At 41.5% G+C, this 12,961-nt stretch overlaps 2 protein-coding genes across 2 annotated transcripts; both read right to left on the reverse strand.

Moving 5' to 3' along the window:
- Positions 1–1,556: 1,556 nt before the first annotated feature.
- Positions 1,557–7,286, reverse strand: tmem184a (transmembrane protein 184a). Its single transcript, XM_085933030.1, has 9 exons — positions 6,822–7,286; positions 6,302–6,523; positions 5,166–5,331; positions 4,499–4,589; positions 4,316–4,391; positions 3,314–3,405; positions 2,833–3,002; positions 2,567–2,764; positions 1,557–2,478 (listed from the first exon to the last, which is right to left on the reverse strand). Exons 2-9 carry the CDS (start codon positions 6,521–6,523, stop codon positions 2,249–2,251), a joined length of 1,245 nt encoding a protein of 414 aa, XP_085789156.1. The 5' UTR covers positions 6,822–7,286; the 3' UTR covers positions 1,557–2,248.
- A 437-nt stretch (positions 7,287–7,723) lies between these two features.
- Positions 7,724–8,920, reverse strand: psmg3 (proteasome (prosome, macropain) assembly chaperone 3). Its single transcript, XM_085934189.1, has 3 exons — positions 8,787–8,920; positions 8,152–8,380; positions 7,724–8,080 (listed from the first exon to the last, which is right to left on the reverse strand). The coding sequence occupies exons 2-3, from the start codon at positions 8,368–8,370 to the stop codon at positions 7,931–7,933; spliced, it is 369 nt and encodes a 122-aa protein (XP_085790315.1). The 5' UTR covers positions 8,371–8,380; positions 8,787–8,920; the 3' UTR covers positions 7,724–7,930.
- Between the last annotated feature and the right edge of the window lie 4,041 nt (positions 8,921–12,961).

Here is a 12,961-nt window from a genome sequence, read left to right on the forward strand (position 1 = left end):
AGTCCAGTTAGCATAAGTAATTGATGCTGAAAATGTGTCCATACAGCAATGAAAAAAATATTTTGGTCATGAATTGATGAGAATTTATAGGCCACTGATAGTTGCTCTAAGCACAATTTGTTGTTGTGTCGTTACACAAAAGTTGCAGTTTTTTTTTTGTTTGTTTTTGTTTTACGTCACTAGAGTAAGTTGACATTCTGACAGTTCACTTTTTTTGTGTAAAAAAAGTGTAAAATCCAGACAGCCGATTTTGATCGGAACATGTTTGACTCCCATGCGTTAAGTAAGCATGCATCTACAGCACAGCACACGTCGTATGTTCTTGTTGCCGCTTTATTTTTCTGATTTCATTTTTAACCACGATGGTAATGTTTTTATAAGAGCCGTTATCCTACCTGAAAGAATTCCCAGAGCTGCTAAAAATCCTGTCCCTCCACAATGAAGCTTGAGGCAGACAGAAAGTTTAAGCCGACAGCGACCTCCTGTGGCAAAACGAGTCATTGTTCAATATCAGTGCTTCAACATTGACAAGTGCAGGAGTACAGTAAACAAAAAAACAAACCTTTTTTTTTTTTTTTTTTTCCAGCTGAAGTGAATGTTGCTGGTTCCCACGTTTCTGCCAACTGTATAACCGCAAAAATAAAATTAGCCCGTTCACACAAAGCAGTTAAGAGCAACTTGCATAAGATAAAGATGACATTACCTTTTTTTTTCCAGTTTGCTTCTTCCCCAGATTTTTCACATACATTCGTCACGAGTGAGTCACGATGATGACATAGTCTAGAAATGTGCTTACGTAAAAAGCTTCGAATATTTTAGTCATCCAAACAAGCTCGACCAGTCGAACAAGCTACACGAGATAAAAAAAAAATAAAAAAAATTCCTAAAGAATACGTTTGATGTGGTTGCAAGGTATTGCAAGTTTGCTGTCATTACTATGCTCTTTCATATTTATTTCATTCATGTTTGATTCTCATTCATAAAATGCCTAAATTATTTTTGTCATCTTTCACTTTTATGTTTCCTCCTCGTTCAATGAGCTCGCCTGGTGTAGAAATCCAATCTTTTTGTCTCTGCTGCGTTATTTCAACCATGCTAAATTATTCCACGACGTGTCTGCTGTGTCTTGTTTTCGTACCAGCAAATAAAAATTTCTCCTTGTTTAAAAAAAAACAACAACCCTGTCACAAATCGACTCACTTTAATCTGACACACATAAAGATGACTTTATTTTGAATACTTGCAAATTTCACTTTGGACCCCCACATGAAAGTTCATTTTGCTCTTGTCTCAAGAAGAGCAATGAATTGGCACTAATGGGTATTAAAATTATGTCAAGTCTACAAAAATGGAAAATTGATGTTGGTTTTCTTCAGATTTATTTTGAAAATCAGTCTGTACATAAACAACTTACATTCAACATGTTTTACAGATGCACCTCAATAAATTAGAATAGTGTCATTTCAAGAAGTGAAACTAATAGAAAATAGTTTTTAAAAATCTATTCCTCACCGAGTGTCTGTGTTAAAAATTATTTTGACTGTTTCTTATGTGAGATACAATTTTTTTTAGTTTTTTTTTTTTTTTTTTAGGGTTTTTATTAGCTTTAAGCTAAAGCCATCTTAAAAAAACACATTTTGGGTGGTGTTTAACTATCAATGCTTATCCAAGAGTTTCACTTATTGAAATAAACTACTGAAATAACTTACATTTTCCACAATCTCATCATTTTTTGAGATGCGCCTGTATCGTAGAATTACAATCAAACCTGAAAATATCGTAATAGAGAACGCATGGAATTATAAATAGTCCCCCCTGATACTAAAAGGCTTTGCCAAATATATTCATAAGAGTGCAGATGCTACAAAACCTGCTTTCTGGTTGCACAGTTTCATCAGAGGAGCTCCACGCATGCAACACATACAAAAGACTCTGCAGTGATCTATTTTGCAGTTTGAAGTACCTGCTCCAAAACCAAACTAGGAACTTGCATTTTTCTTGACTCAAACGAGTGGCAACTTTTGCCACTAGGTGGCGGTGTCGACCATTGTCGCACTCCTCCAGTCACTTGCCATCACAAAGATGTGGTTTGTTATAAAGCCAAGAAAGGCGAAATATCGGGCTGCTGTGCTATTCGTTAAAATTCAGTAGAAGAAAAGCAGTCATTGCTCAACATTGTGTCGAGGAAAACCAATCCGGTTGAGGTAAAAGAGCCACGAGGACGCACCCACCTGGATGCTGCGGCTTATTAGTCGTCGTCAGACATGATCAGCATGACTTTGTCTGACTTGCGGGAGCCCTTGCCGGCAGTGGCGGCGACTTTGGCGTTGGGGCCCGGCGGAACTACCTCCTGCGTGGACTGCTGCGTGTACTGCTGGTAGGCCGGCGAGAAGTTGTGAATGGCGTCTTGCACCATGTCGCCCGGGTTGATGGTCTCCTTCAGACCGCTGGAGATGCTCTGCATAGACTGGATGCTCTCTGCCAGAGACAATCGGGATGTTAGCGATACCAAGTGACAAGCGTGTAATGGCTCAAGGAACACAAGGAAGGAGGCCGCCCCGCTCACGTGGCACGTCGTCCTTCTTCTCCTGGTAGACGGTGCAAGTGAAGGCGTAGCGCAGGGCGATGGCGGCGAAGAACATCTCCATGCAGATGATGAAGTTCTGCCAGCCGGCAGCCACCGTGCCGGCGCCGACCTCTTCCCCGTCGATGTAGAGCGCGTTGGGAATGACGCCGCAGCGTTCCAGGATGGCGAGGACCATGCCTTGAATGTGAGCAGCTTGGTGAATTCTCGCGGTCCTGAACGCAAAAACTACCACGCGGACGTCTCACCTTGCCAGAAAGACAAGAAGATGACCGATTTGATGGTGAGGAACTTGAGCACGGGCTCGTACGGCCTGAGCAAGTCGCTGGTGGCGAAGAAGAAGAGGAAGAGGGCGTAGAGCGACAGGCTGACGGAGAAGTTGTAGATGATGGTGATGTACAAGTAGCCCCCGTTGACGCTGAGCACAAGACGGAAAACAACGTCAGGTCAGACGGCCGAACAAGGTGAGATGATGAAAATCGAATCCTTGCCGATGAACAACACGGCCGATACACTTTTAGTCCGACGCTAAAAGGCTAACGATACAAAGCGTCTGTCTCAAATGGTCTGAAGTAGTTGAAGTGCCTTTAGGAATAAAACCACTGAGGGCTGAAGACAGGATGTAAAAAAAACAAAAAAAGTGCGCTTGTGAGGAGCTTTAGGGGTCACACGTCTCCGCCATCAGCACAAACTAAGCAGCTGGAAAAAAGAGAGGGCGACGCAGCTCACTTAAAATCCCCATCGTGGTATTTGCCATAGGCCTGTAGGATAATGGTGATGGCCGCCATGATGGGTTTGACGATGCAGAACTGAAGCGTTGCCTGGAAAACAAACACACACACACACACACACCATAGCAAGAAGGGCAAAGGATTTGTTTGTACAATTCTTCCATCTGACTGCACACAAATAGGGCCGCAGTGGCCGATTCATTACCGATTCATCGGGTACACATGTATCGAGCTTGAATACCAAAAGCTGCATTGTCATAAATTCTAACCTTGGACAAAAAAAAAAAAAAAACCTGTGCTCAGTTATCATGAAGTTATCTCTCGGAGAGCGCAAAAAAAAGAGACAAGATAGATAGCCGGGCGTGGCGTGGCATTCAGGAGGACACCGCGCCGGTCCAAAAGTCAAGTTTACTTCCTGCTTCAAATTAATTGAAAGCGAGCCTTTAACGCGGAATGATTCACGTCGATGCCGCAATATTTCATAAAGAGCACAGCGACTTGAAAAGAAAGTGCATTTGAGTCAACATTTTTATTTTGCTAAGTGTGTTGGCAACCTGCTGACATTTTCCATTAAAAAAAGACTAAATCATTTTTTAATTATTAATTCCCTGCCTGCTATGACCTGAGGCTTTTTTTTTTTTCCTTTCCCTACAATTTGCACTCGCGATAGTTCAGCGGTGGAAACTATCGACGGGCCAGATTTGTTGCGTCCTCCTGAGTATTAATTAAAAGCAAAGCTACTCCGCTTTGACTTACAGTACGAGCTCAGCTCCTTAAATTGATCAGCTAAGACTTGTGTGAGGCAAAGGGCATTTTTTTTGGTTTGATCTCTAGTTCAATAATGATGACATACATGCAAGTCTCTGTTCTCCTTCACCTTGGAAGTCAGCGGAAAAATTGCATCACCTGAACACTACAGCGATGCGCATTTGCTTCATTTTAAGGGAACGTCTTGAAAAATAAATGTGTGAAATCAAAGTAAAAGCAGCCTAAAGCTTACCTGTTTGCAAAATCTTAAAAATCCAATGGAGTAGCTCATGCCACCCAAGCAGCAGGTGCCATAAAGGCAGCTCGACCTGCGTGGGGAAAAGGAAAGCGTTCAAGTTCATGGCAAAGCTCCGTGCAAAAAAATAAATAAATAAAAGCCACAATGAGTGGCAGGTCATCAAGGAAGACAACTTACTGTATCGGCTTCCCTCGAATCTCGGACATGATTGCGCTCTCCCCTCCAAGGTATTCAAAGGACAGACTCAGGAAATTATAAATTACAAATGCTGGAACAAAAAAAAAAAAAGAAGTACGTTTAACACATTGTACAAGACAATAAATTGCAATAACCTTCAAATTCATTTAAAGGAAGCCCGGGCCAACTTGGGCTCGATAAAGAATAATTAGCGGCGACATTATGGAACAATAAATGTTTCACAATAAGAGGCTTGCAAAGGGGTTGTGTGTCTTAGAAATTCGTCCCTAATCCTTTGTTGCTATTTAAAGGTGGGGATTAAATAAAGCTAATGCAGATGGAGGGGGGGGGGGGCACGCTTCCTGTGATTGACTCATGGTCGCCGATGCGATTGGTGTCTTCCTGTCGCCATCAGTCAGCCACAAAATGCCCGTTCAAACTTGAAACTAATCTTTCTGAGTCTTCAAATATTTGACAGATAGCGTTCCAATATTTTGACTGTTGCGTATTTAAAGTGAATTGTTTCCAATACAAAGGTGAGCGGGTATCAGATTCCCACTAAACCAGAACCTCAACCGGCTTTGAAAAACTTGTTTGGTCGGTTTCTTGTTTTCATTGTCAAACGGTGGAAATGTCAATGACGAGACGGTTGACGGGGGGCACGCACCTTCGTAGCAATCCCGAACCGAGTCAAAGTACACGTAGTACTGGTTGTTGTTGATGAAGAGCAGGCTGAGCCAGGAGTCGAAGGCGTAGATGGGCACGATGAGGAGGATGCGGATAATGTAGCGCTGCTCGTTTGGCACCGTGTAGGAGCGTAGGTGTGTGTAGATCTGCCAGGGGGACACGAAGCGAAACAGCAGCATTTGAGAATCGGCAAATAAACAAACAAAAAAAAAAACATGAGTGAGAGTTTAAGTTGCAGTTGTTTTTTTTTTAAAATAGAATTTCAGTTTGAAATGGTCTTGTAGCTTTCGCCCATTTCCCCCCCCTTGGCTTTGTCTGTCATAAAAATGAGATTAAGACACCACCTGTTGCTCTAGCATGACCCCGATGAGCACAGATGGAGATTATTTTGACTCTGTCAATGCGGAATCTTTTCAAAAGATTATGCAAACGTGGACGTAGCTTGTGCCAAGGTTTGCTGCCAGACCATAAAAGGCAACACCTGGCAGAACAGAAACCTGTGATTCTTTACAAGCGTGTGAGCATTATTCGCCCTTTCAAATCGCCGTGTCGTCGTGCAGTAAAACCATAAAAGAGCAATGGCACGAAGCTGAAGAGGGAAGCCGTCGCTGGCGCCGACAGTCGAGCGTGGCCTCAAAGAGTGAGATGGGAAAAGGTGAAGCGTGAGGTAATAAACCTTTATGGATGCAACAATTGCTTTTGGTCCCTGAGCGAGGGAGGTGCGAGCGGCGTGTTATTTCCCAGCCATCTCTGATTACACATATTGTGAGGCACATATTGAATAATGTTCAGCGCACATTAAAGCAAGCAGTTCTTGAAAACATATTCAAGGGGGGGGGGTCCATGTTTATGACAGTTTCAATCTTATAGCGGCAACACAACACAAATTTGCTCAGCAGGCGCAGCACATTGGAGTTAATTATTAACATAGAAAGAAAGGGGACACATTTTTTTATGACTACCAACTATTGGCAAATGATGATATTACAATTTAAAACTGGAACCCATTGCTATATATTTTTCCTAAAGCGTCACAATAGTTGAATTGTTTTTTTTTTAACACTAGTATGCCAGTTATACATGTTATTTTGTTACTTAAAATTAAATGACGCATACCTGGTGGCACGTAATGAGCAGGGCAGACCACACAAAGATGCCGGAGAGTGCTCGGGCGGTCATGGTGTTGAGAAAAAGCTGATCTTCCAGGATGGTGCCATTAGCCATGCGAATGATTGTCATGTTGGACACATCCGTCCTGTCCGGGAGGATGGGGGCGCTCAGGTGGACGATGGATGTGTTCTCCAGTGACACGTCCATGTCGGTCACGGAGATGTTCATCTGAGAAGCACGGATGAGACTGATCATGCAGTTTTTTTTTTTTTTCCAAACATAAGAGTTTGACATCAGCAGTTTGTTGAGCGAAAGCTAAGACAGAGTTACTACTTACGTGGTTCGCCAAATAATTAGGTACAACTTCAAAATGTCAACAAATAGGCTGGATAAATTTGAGGGTAAATTTATGTTGACTGACCGTAACCATGCTGGAGAAACTGCACTTTATTTTTTAAATAATCATTCAAATTGAATGTAATCAGGTTGTACAGGTGTACCTAATGTCGTGTCCAAGAGTGCTCACCTTAACCCGATGGCGGCGGAGGCGACTTTATCCGGTCCACAAAAAGACGAAGGAGCGTCTCGGGGCGAGTGTCAGCGGATCAAAATCAGAATTTAATCGCCTTTCAGGGTCGGCGGCCGCGCACGTGAGGCGTCATTTATTTACGGACCGCGACGGCAAGGTCCAACCGTCTCAACTTCCTTGTTTGTCTCAGGTAGGCCGCAAACTGACAAGGCGAGGTCGAAGTCCGTTGAAAACACCGCCCGCAAAAAATTTAATTAAAAATAAATAAGCCTAAACTCCCTAAATAACAACAAACTTTAAAGGTTCTGTTAATACTAAGTCCTGCTGAATAAAATGAAACAAAAAGTGTGTAAATTTGAAAGTATCGAAACAAAACTGAGATTCGAGCGTCGGATGGGATAAACAGGTTGGAGGAACAGGTGAAAGCGTCACGTGACTACAGCTCTCTGTGTCGTCACCATGATGCCTTCATGAACCAATAAGACACCTCGGACAAAACAGGTTTAGTAATTTTTGCTAGTCAGACTTGCAAATCTCAAAGAACGTTGACGACATGCACACTGTTCATTTTCCAAGCATAAGAGGATGAAAATTATTAGTGAGACATCTCAATGGTCTGTCTGGCAATAATATATGGAGTATTCATAATATATTCAAAATATATGTGGTGCATATGATCATTCTCATGCTGTTTTAAACTCTTTCACTGTTTCAAGATTGCACTGCCCTTTTAGAAACCAACAGTTTCAAGAGGAGGTAGGGCATCAAATTCCAGAATCAAATAAAACCATTTTGGATATACAGTTTGCGAGGGTTAATCATTAGCAAAAGGAATCTCTATATTGATCGCCTTTTGGGAGGTCTGATGTAAATCAATGATGGACAAATGTAATCTGTAACCTGTTTTATTGAAAATGTTTTGTGATGCTTTCAAATATTTACATTGCGATGAAATGTGATCACATGGCAAATGACAAAACAAGTGAGCGTTATTTTTGCAAACTGGTAAGGTAGGTCAATAGCTCCAACATATTGCTATAAAAAAAAAACACATCCAACTCAATTAAAAAAAGAAATAAGGGAGATGATGGGGTCTTGTAGTCTTCCTACCAAACTTGGCAACTTTTGATGAGTTCTTTTATTTGCGTAATTGCATCGACTGAGGGGTCTTTGAGAGCCAGTCCCAGTAGGACAGGCCTGCCGGCTTGTTGTGACACAAACGTTCCCAGGTTTTTACCACACACGTGTATCAGGGGCTGAAAACATACCGAAAAATATTTCAACAGAAGAGTTGCACACTTTTTGCCAACAAAATCATCGGGCGTACCTCATCTTTTCCCAGCAGCACTTTGGTGGAGAATATCGGAGTGTTGAAGTCATCGCACTTGGACTCGGGTGTGACGGACACCAAGGTTCCGATTTTGCCATACTGCGTTATGACGATAAATATGTAATTACTGAATTGTGTGCATACAACTTGAGTGGCAATGCCGTTGATTTCTTTCTGCGTCTGTCTCGATGAGATGATGGGCTCAGCCTCAGACATTATGTCAAAGCTGGGGAAGAAAATACCAGAGTGCAGGAATATTTTAAACAATACAGTTAGCTAGAATATATAATGTACACGTCAAACATAATATTAGCGTTGTAGACCAGGTAAAACGTATTTCTATTGATTCTACCATTCAAAGTGAAGCTAGACATTAATAGTGTGCAGCCTTTCTCTCCAATCCGGACCAAACAACATTATTACTTCACTGGGTGAGAAAACTATCGAAGTATAAAGACAATACTGCTTTAGAATTAATTCATGCTAACATCCACTCTTTGTAACTTGTGTTTACCATTGGCTGTCCCGATGCTAACATTAGCCACAAATGCTATGTGACTCAAGTTTAAAAGAAAAATAGGATACAAATGACGAGAAGCTTTTAGCAATCAGAGCGTGAAGAGTTTCCTTACCTTTCTTTAACCACCGGGGCGCTTCACTTTTAGCAATACGCTTTCTGTCGCATAACAGTCAGCCAAACACGCGTTGTGTTTTGCTTTCAGTTTCAACAAGCGCTTCAAATCGGTGTCTGCGTCATGACGTCATGACGTCGATCTTCCGGGTTGCGTTTGCCTGCTTATAAATGCATTTAATTGAAGACGAAAACGATATTAACAACAAAAAAAGACGGAAAACCCCCCGAAAAAAACGTAATAGTACAGTAAATAAATAAATCAACGAATTTTATCCTACATTATTACATCATCTGTATGGTTTGGTTATTTATTGTTGTTGTTCAATACCCAGCTTTTTCATTTGAGTGAATTTTAGATGATTTCAGATGTCAAATTAGTTGTTGTTTTTTAAATCTAAATTCCAACCAAATTTTTAGGCTTTAAGATTGTGGTTCAGTGGCACAGATTTTTGAAGCCCCCACATCCTTCTCAGCAGGGGCAAAATAGGGAAGGAGAATTTCTAATCTGCATGACTCCTCTCATCTGCTGGTTTTCTTTTGTAATGTGCCCCACTAATAACCGCTTTAAACCAACGTGACATTTGAACAGAACGAGGCCACAGATAAGCAGACGCAGCTTCAAGCGAGATGAGCGACCGAGGAAATTTCTCAGTCATCAAAAATGCTTACCAGACTTTTTTTTTTTTTTTTTTACATTCCAGGTGAATGTGAGGCCCCGTTGAAGTCTGCAAGTGCTGCATCAGGCTGATCCGGAAGGCGAGCGTCCCTGTGACACATTTGCAATGTCAAACGGAGCACCGGACTCAGCAGAATTGCAATGCATTGAGACCCCGGCGGCACCTTTGAAATCACAAGGACAAAACTGATCATGTTGTCATCTTGACACCGAAAAAAACCCACTCTCTGAATATCAATAAACAACGTGTCAGCATTAAAGCACGGAAACCTTCAAAGAAAATGTGTTCGGAGGTGATATTCCGATATTTTGAGAAGAAAAGCAAAGTTGCACTTCGGCGGCCAATCAATATATTCAAAAGGGTCACAAAGGCTTCTTACATTGTCTGTCAGAATCCCTGTGTCAAAATGTCACCTCTGGTGTAAATGGCTTTTTGGGAGAGAGTCACCTGGCTGGTGGGATTCTCACACCTGCTCTCAACAGTTCATGGAGATGGACTCTTGGCGAGAAGAAACACTTTACACAACATGGCAACACAAGCTAGTATTACCCTGGTGGCCACTAGAGTGCTGTGCTGTATTGCAGATGGACCATTTGCTGTGACATTTCAAAGTTGCACTCCAGCCGCATGGGATTTGGCCACACAAGCCACTTTCCATCCAGTGGTTTTGAAAATACAAGACAAGGATGAACTGAACCGGGGGCGCCAACATGTCCAGTGAATTTGTATGAAAGCCTTGAGATCTTTTCTTTTTTTACTTGCTCCATCTAAAAAAAAAATGGATCGAGTCTTGCCTTTTCAGTACTGTTTGTTTAGATTTATTGGATTCAGAAGGTCCTAGCTAATGTTTTTAGTCCCAAATAGCCATATTCCAAAAGTGAATATCATTTGTAGCAGCCAGTTATTGCACAGACAAGTTATGACAGCAGTAAAGATAATGATGGATTGTTAAACATGAACGCAAAAAGGAAGTTTCACGCTTCACATTTCGGTCACAAGCCAGCAGTCATCATTTTGTGAGCAAGGTGTCGTGCCACTGATAAGCCCCTTTTTAAACTCCTCCATATTCAGGTCAGCTGCAGATGTACTCTATACTTTGCTCTAACTTCAAATTAAATCGACATTTGAGTGAGTAAGAGCAGAAGAATAGATGTTCATCTGGTGGGTAGTCATGTCAAGTGCCTCGCGTATTGCACCGTAAGCAGACGTTTTTATCTCGCCGTTAATCTTCAGCCAAACTCTAATGTTTAGTTTAAAGAAGACATGTTTCACTTTTTTTTTTTTTTTTGCACAATTGTAGCACACTTTAAACACTCATTTTATTGTCTGTTGAAATCATATATATATATATGTGTGCATGTAAGTATAAATAAATAAAAAAAAACAACAAACAAATATATATATATATATATATATATATATATATATATATATATATATATATATATATATATATATATATATATATATATATATATATATATATATATATATATATATACACACATGCATATATGATTTCAGCAGACAATAAAGGGCGTGTTTAAAATGTGCTATAATTGTGTAAAAAATGCGCAACCTGAAATATATAGTTAATTTCCATACCATGTTACATTCAATACATCCATTCGTGTTTGTTATGCAGGCTGAGAAGCAGCCCGAGTCAACTGTGAGAATTAAAACGCTCATACAAGATTGAGTGAATGTCACGGATGTCAGTCGAAATGAACGAGTGTCAGTGTCTAAATTGTGGCGCAGACTTGCTTGATGAGTTCATTAGCCATAATCAGACAGAGATGCTTTCCGGGCACGTGCAGCAACTACAGTGCCGGCTTGCCCTTTCACTGTTGTTTGACTTTTTTAAAGCAAATGCTCCACCTGATTAATTCCAATAACTTTGTTCATTTGGAACACTGATTATTGGCTCGCGCCGTGATGCAGCACCTCATTACGTCGCGAGCGGCTTGGAAGCCATTCGCCGCCATCTCATTGGGAAATGAAATATGATCAACAATTAATGTTGATATTCCGCAGCCGTCGACATGCAACTATAATTGCTAATTGCATTATTAAACACTGCGTATATCGAAACGGATCTTGAGATAATCTTGCCAAAATGTTTGTTTTTCTATTGGAGGGGGGAAAAAGTGATTACATCCATTATAGTTTCACAGATTTCCTTGATGCCGCAGGAAGTCGACTCAAATGGCATCCATTAGTTCCCCAAAATGACTCCAAGCGATCTCATGGAAAATTCACTCCTCTCTTTAAAATTGCATTCAGACCAGAAGTACACTTAAGGAGTCTCGGTCCCTGGGGATTATATCGGCGTGCATATTATTGCATACCTTTCATTAAGCGCTTTCAAAAATGAAAGAAATCCTTTTTTTTTTTTTTTCCTGAGCGAGGGTATGCGGCTCATTTTCACAGACATAATTGCTGTTGATTTTTCAAGATTGTCATGACACAAATGGTTGCAACAAGATGAGAAATAAATGAGTTTTTGGTCACTCCCGCCAAGAATCCTTCCTTTGAGGGAAAGACACCAACCTGCCCCCCCCCCCCTCAGACCCACACCTCCCCCATCCGCTGTTCATTCTGCTTATACTTGCTGTCCAAAATGGCAACAATGACACTGCCAATGTCACCAATCTTGATAAATGGCCCGCTCGCCCGTGTCCCCCGTGAGCCAATCAGCGCTGTTGTTCTTTAAATATCATTACAATTCTGTCAAGGCTGTCTCGCAGAATGTGCTCCATCACCACCTTGACCTCCATGTATGGAGGGGGTGTGGGCAAACACACAAACAAACGCACACACATGGGAGTGGCATTCTAAAAAAATACAGACATTTACCGGACACACCATTAGGTACACTGGTTGGATAAGTAATGGAGGCGTTTCAATACAAGCAACATAACCCTCGGGGGGGAGGGGGGGGGGGGATTGATGATGTCCATTGTCATCCAATTGCTTCCAACCCAAATTTTGCAGTCATGTAAACAAGCGATGTTCAAATCTTAACAAACCTTTCATTTACAAGCTTGCACTTTAGCATCGCTGCTACACGTGCATCATCAATATTTCAACCTGACCTTAGTTTTTTAAGCTTGTATCTATTTACACTAATGGCCAATCGTCCGACTGCAGGGCATACCCCTATCGTCTTATAAAACCCGAATGCGAGGTTATCGTCAAGCGCATCTTTCAATAATCGCATCAGTCCAGTCCAATCACACAGCTCGCTTATCGATTTGTTCACCGCCCGTCAAATCTATGGCGGCGACGCTGTCAGAGTCGTGTGAACTTAGCTGCAAGCTAAACGACTCAGTCAATAGGTGAGACATTTCTAAATCCTTAACAAGAAAGAAAGGGAGCTTTCAAATGTGGGTCACAAATTCTCCGCATTCTCGACATAGGCGAGGATACTTTGCCGTGTTGAATTCACTTAACATGGCCCAAACAAACAAACCGACAAAAGCGGCTGATCCGGCCA

This window comes from Syngnathus leptorhynchus, chromosome 16, assembly GCF_054491065.1.
Source record: "Syngnathus leptorhynchus isolate UIUO chromosome 16, UIUO_Slep, whole genome shotgun sequence".
In the NCBI taxonomy this organism is placed as follows: Eukaryota; Metazoa; Chordata; class Actinopteri; order Syngnathiformes; family Syngnathidae; genus Syngnathus; species Syngnathus leptorhynchus.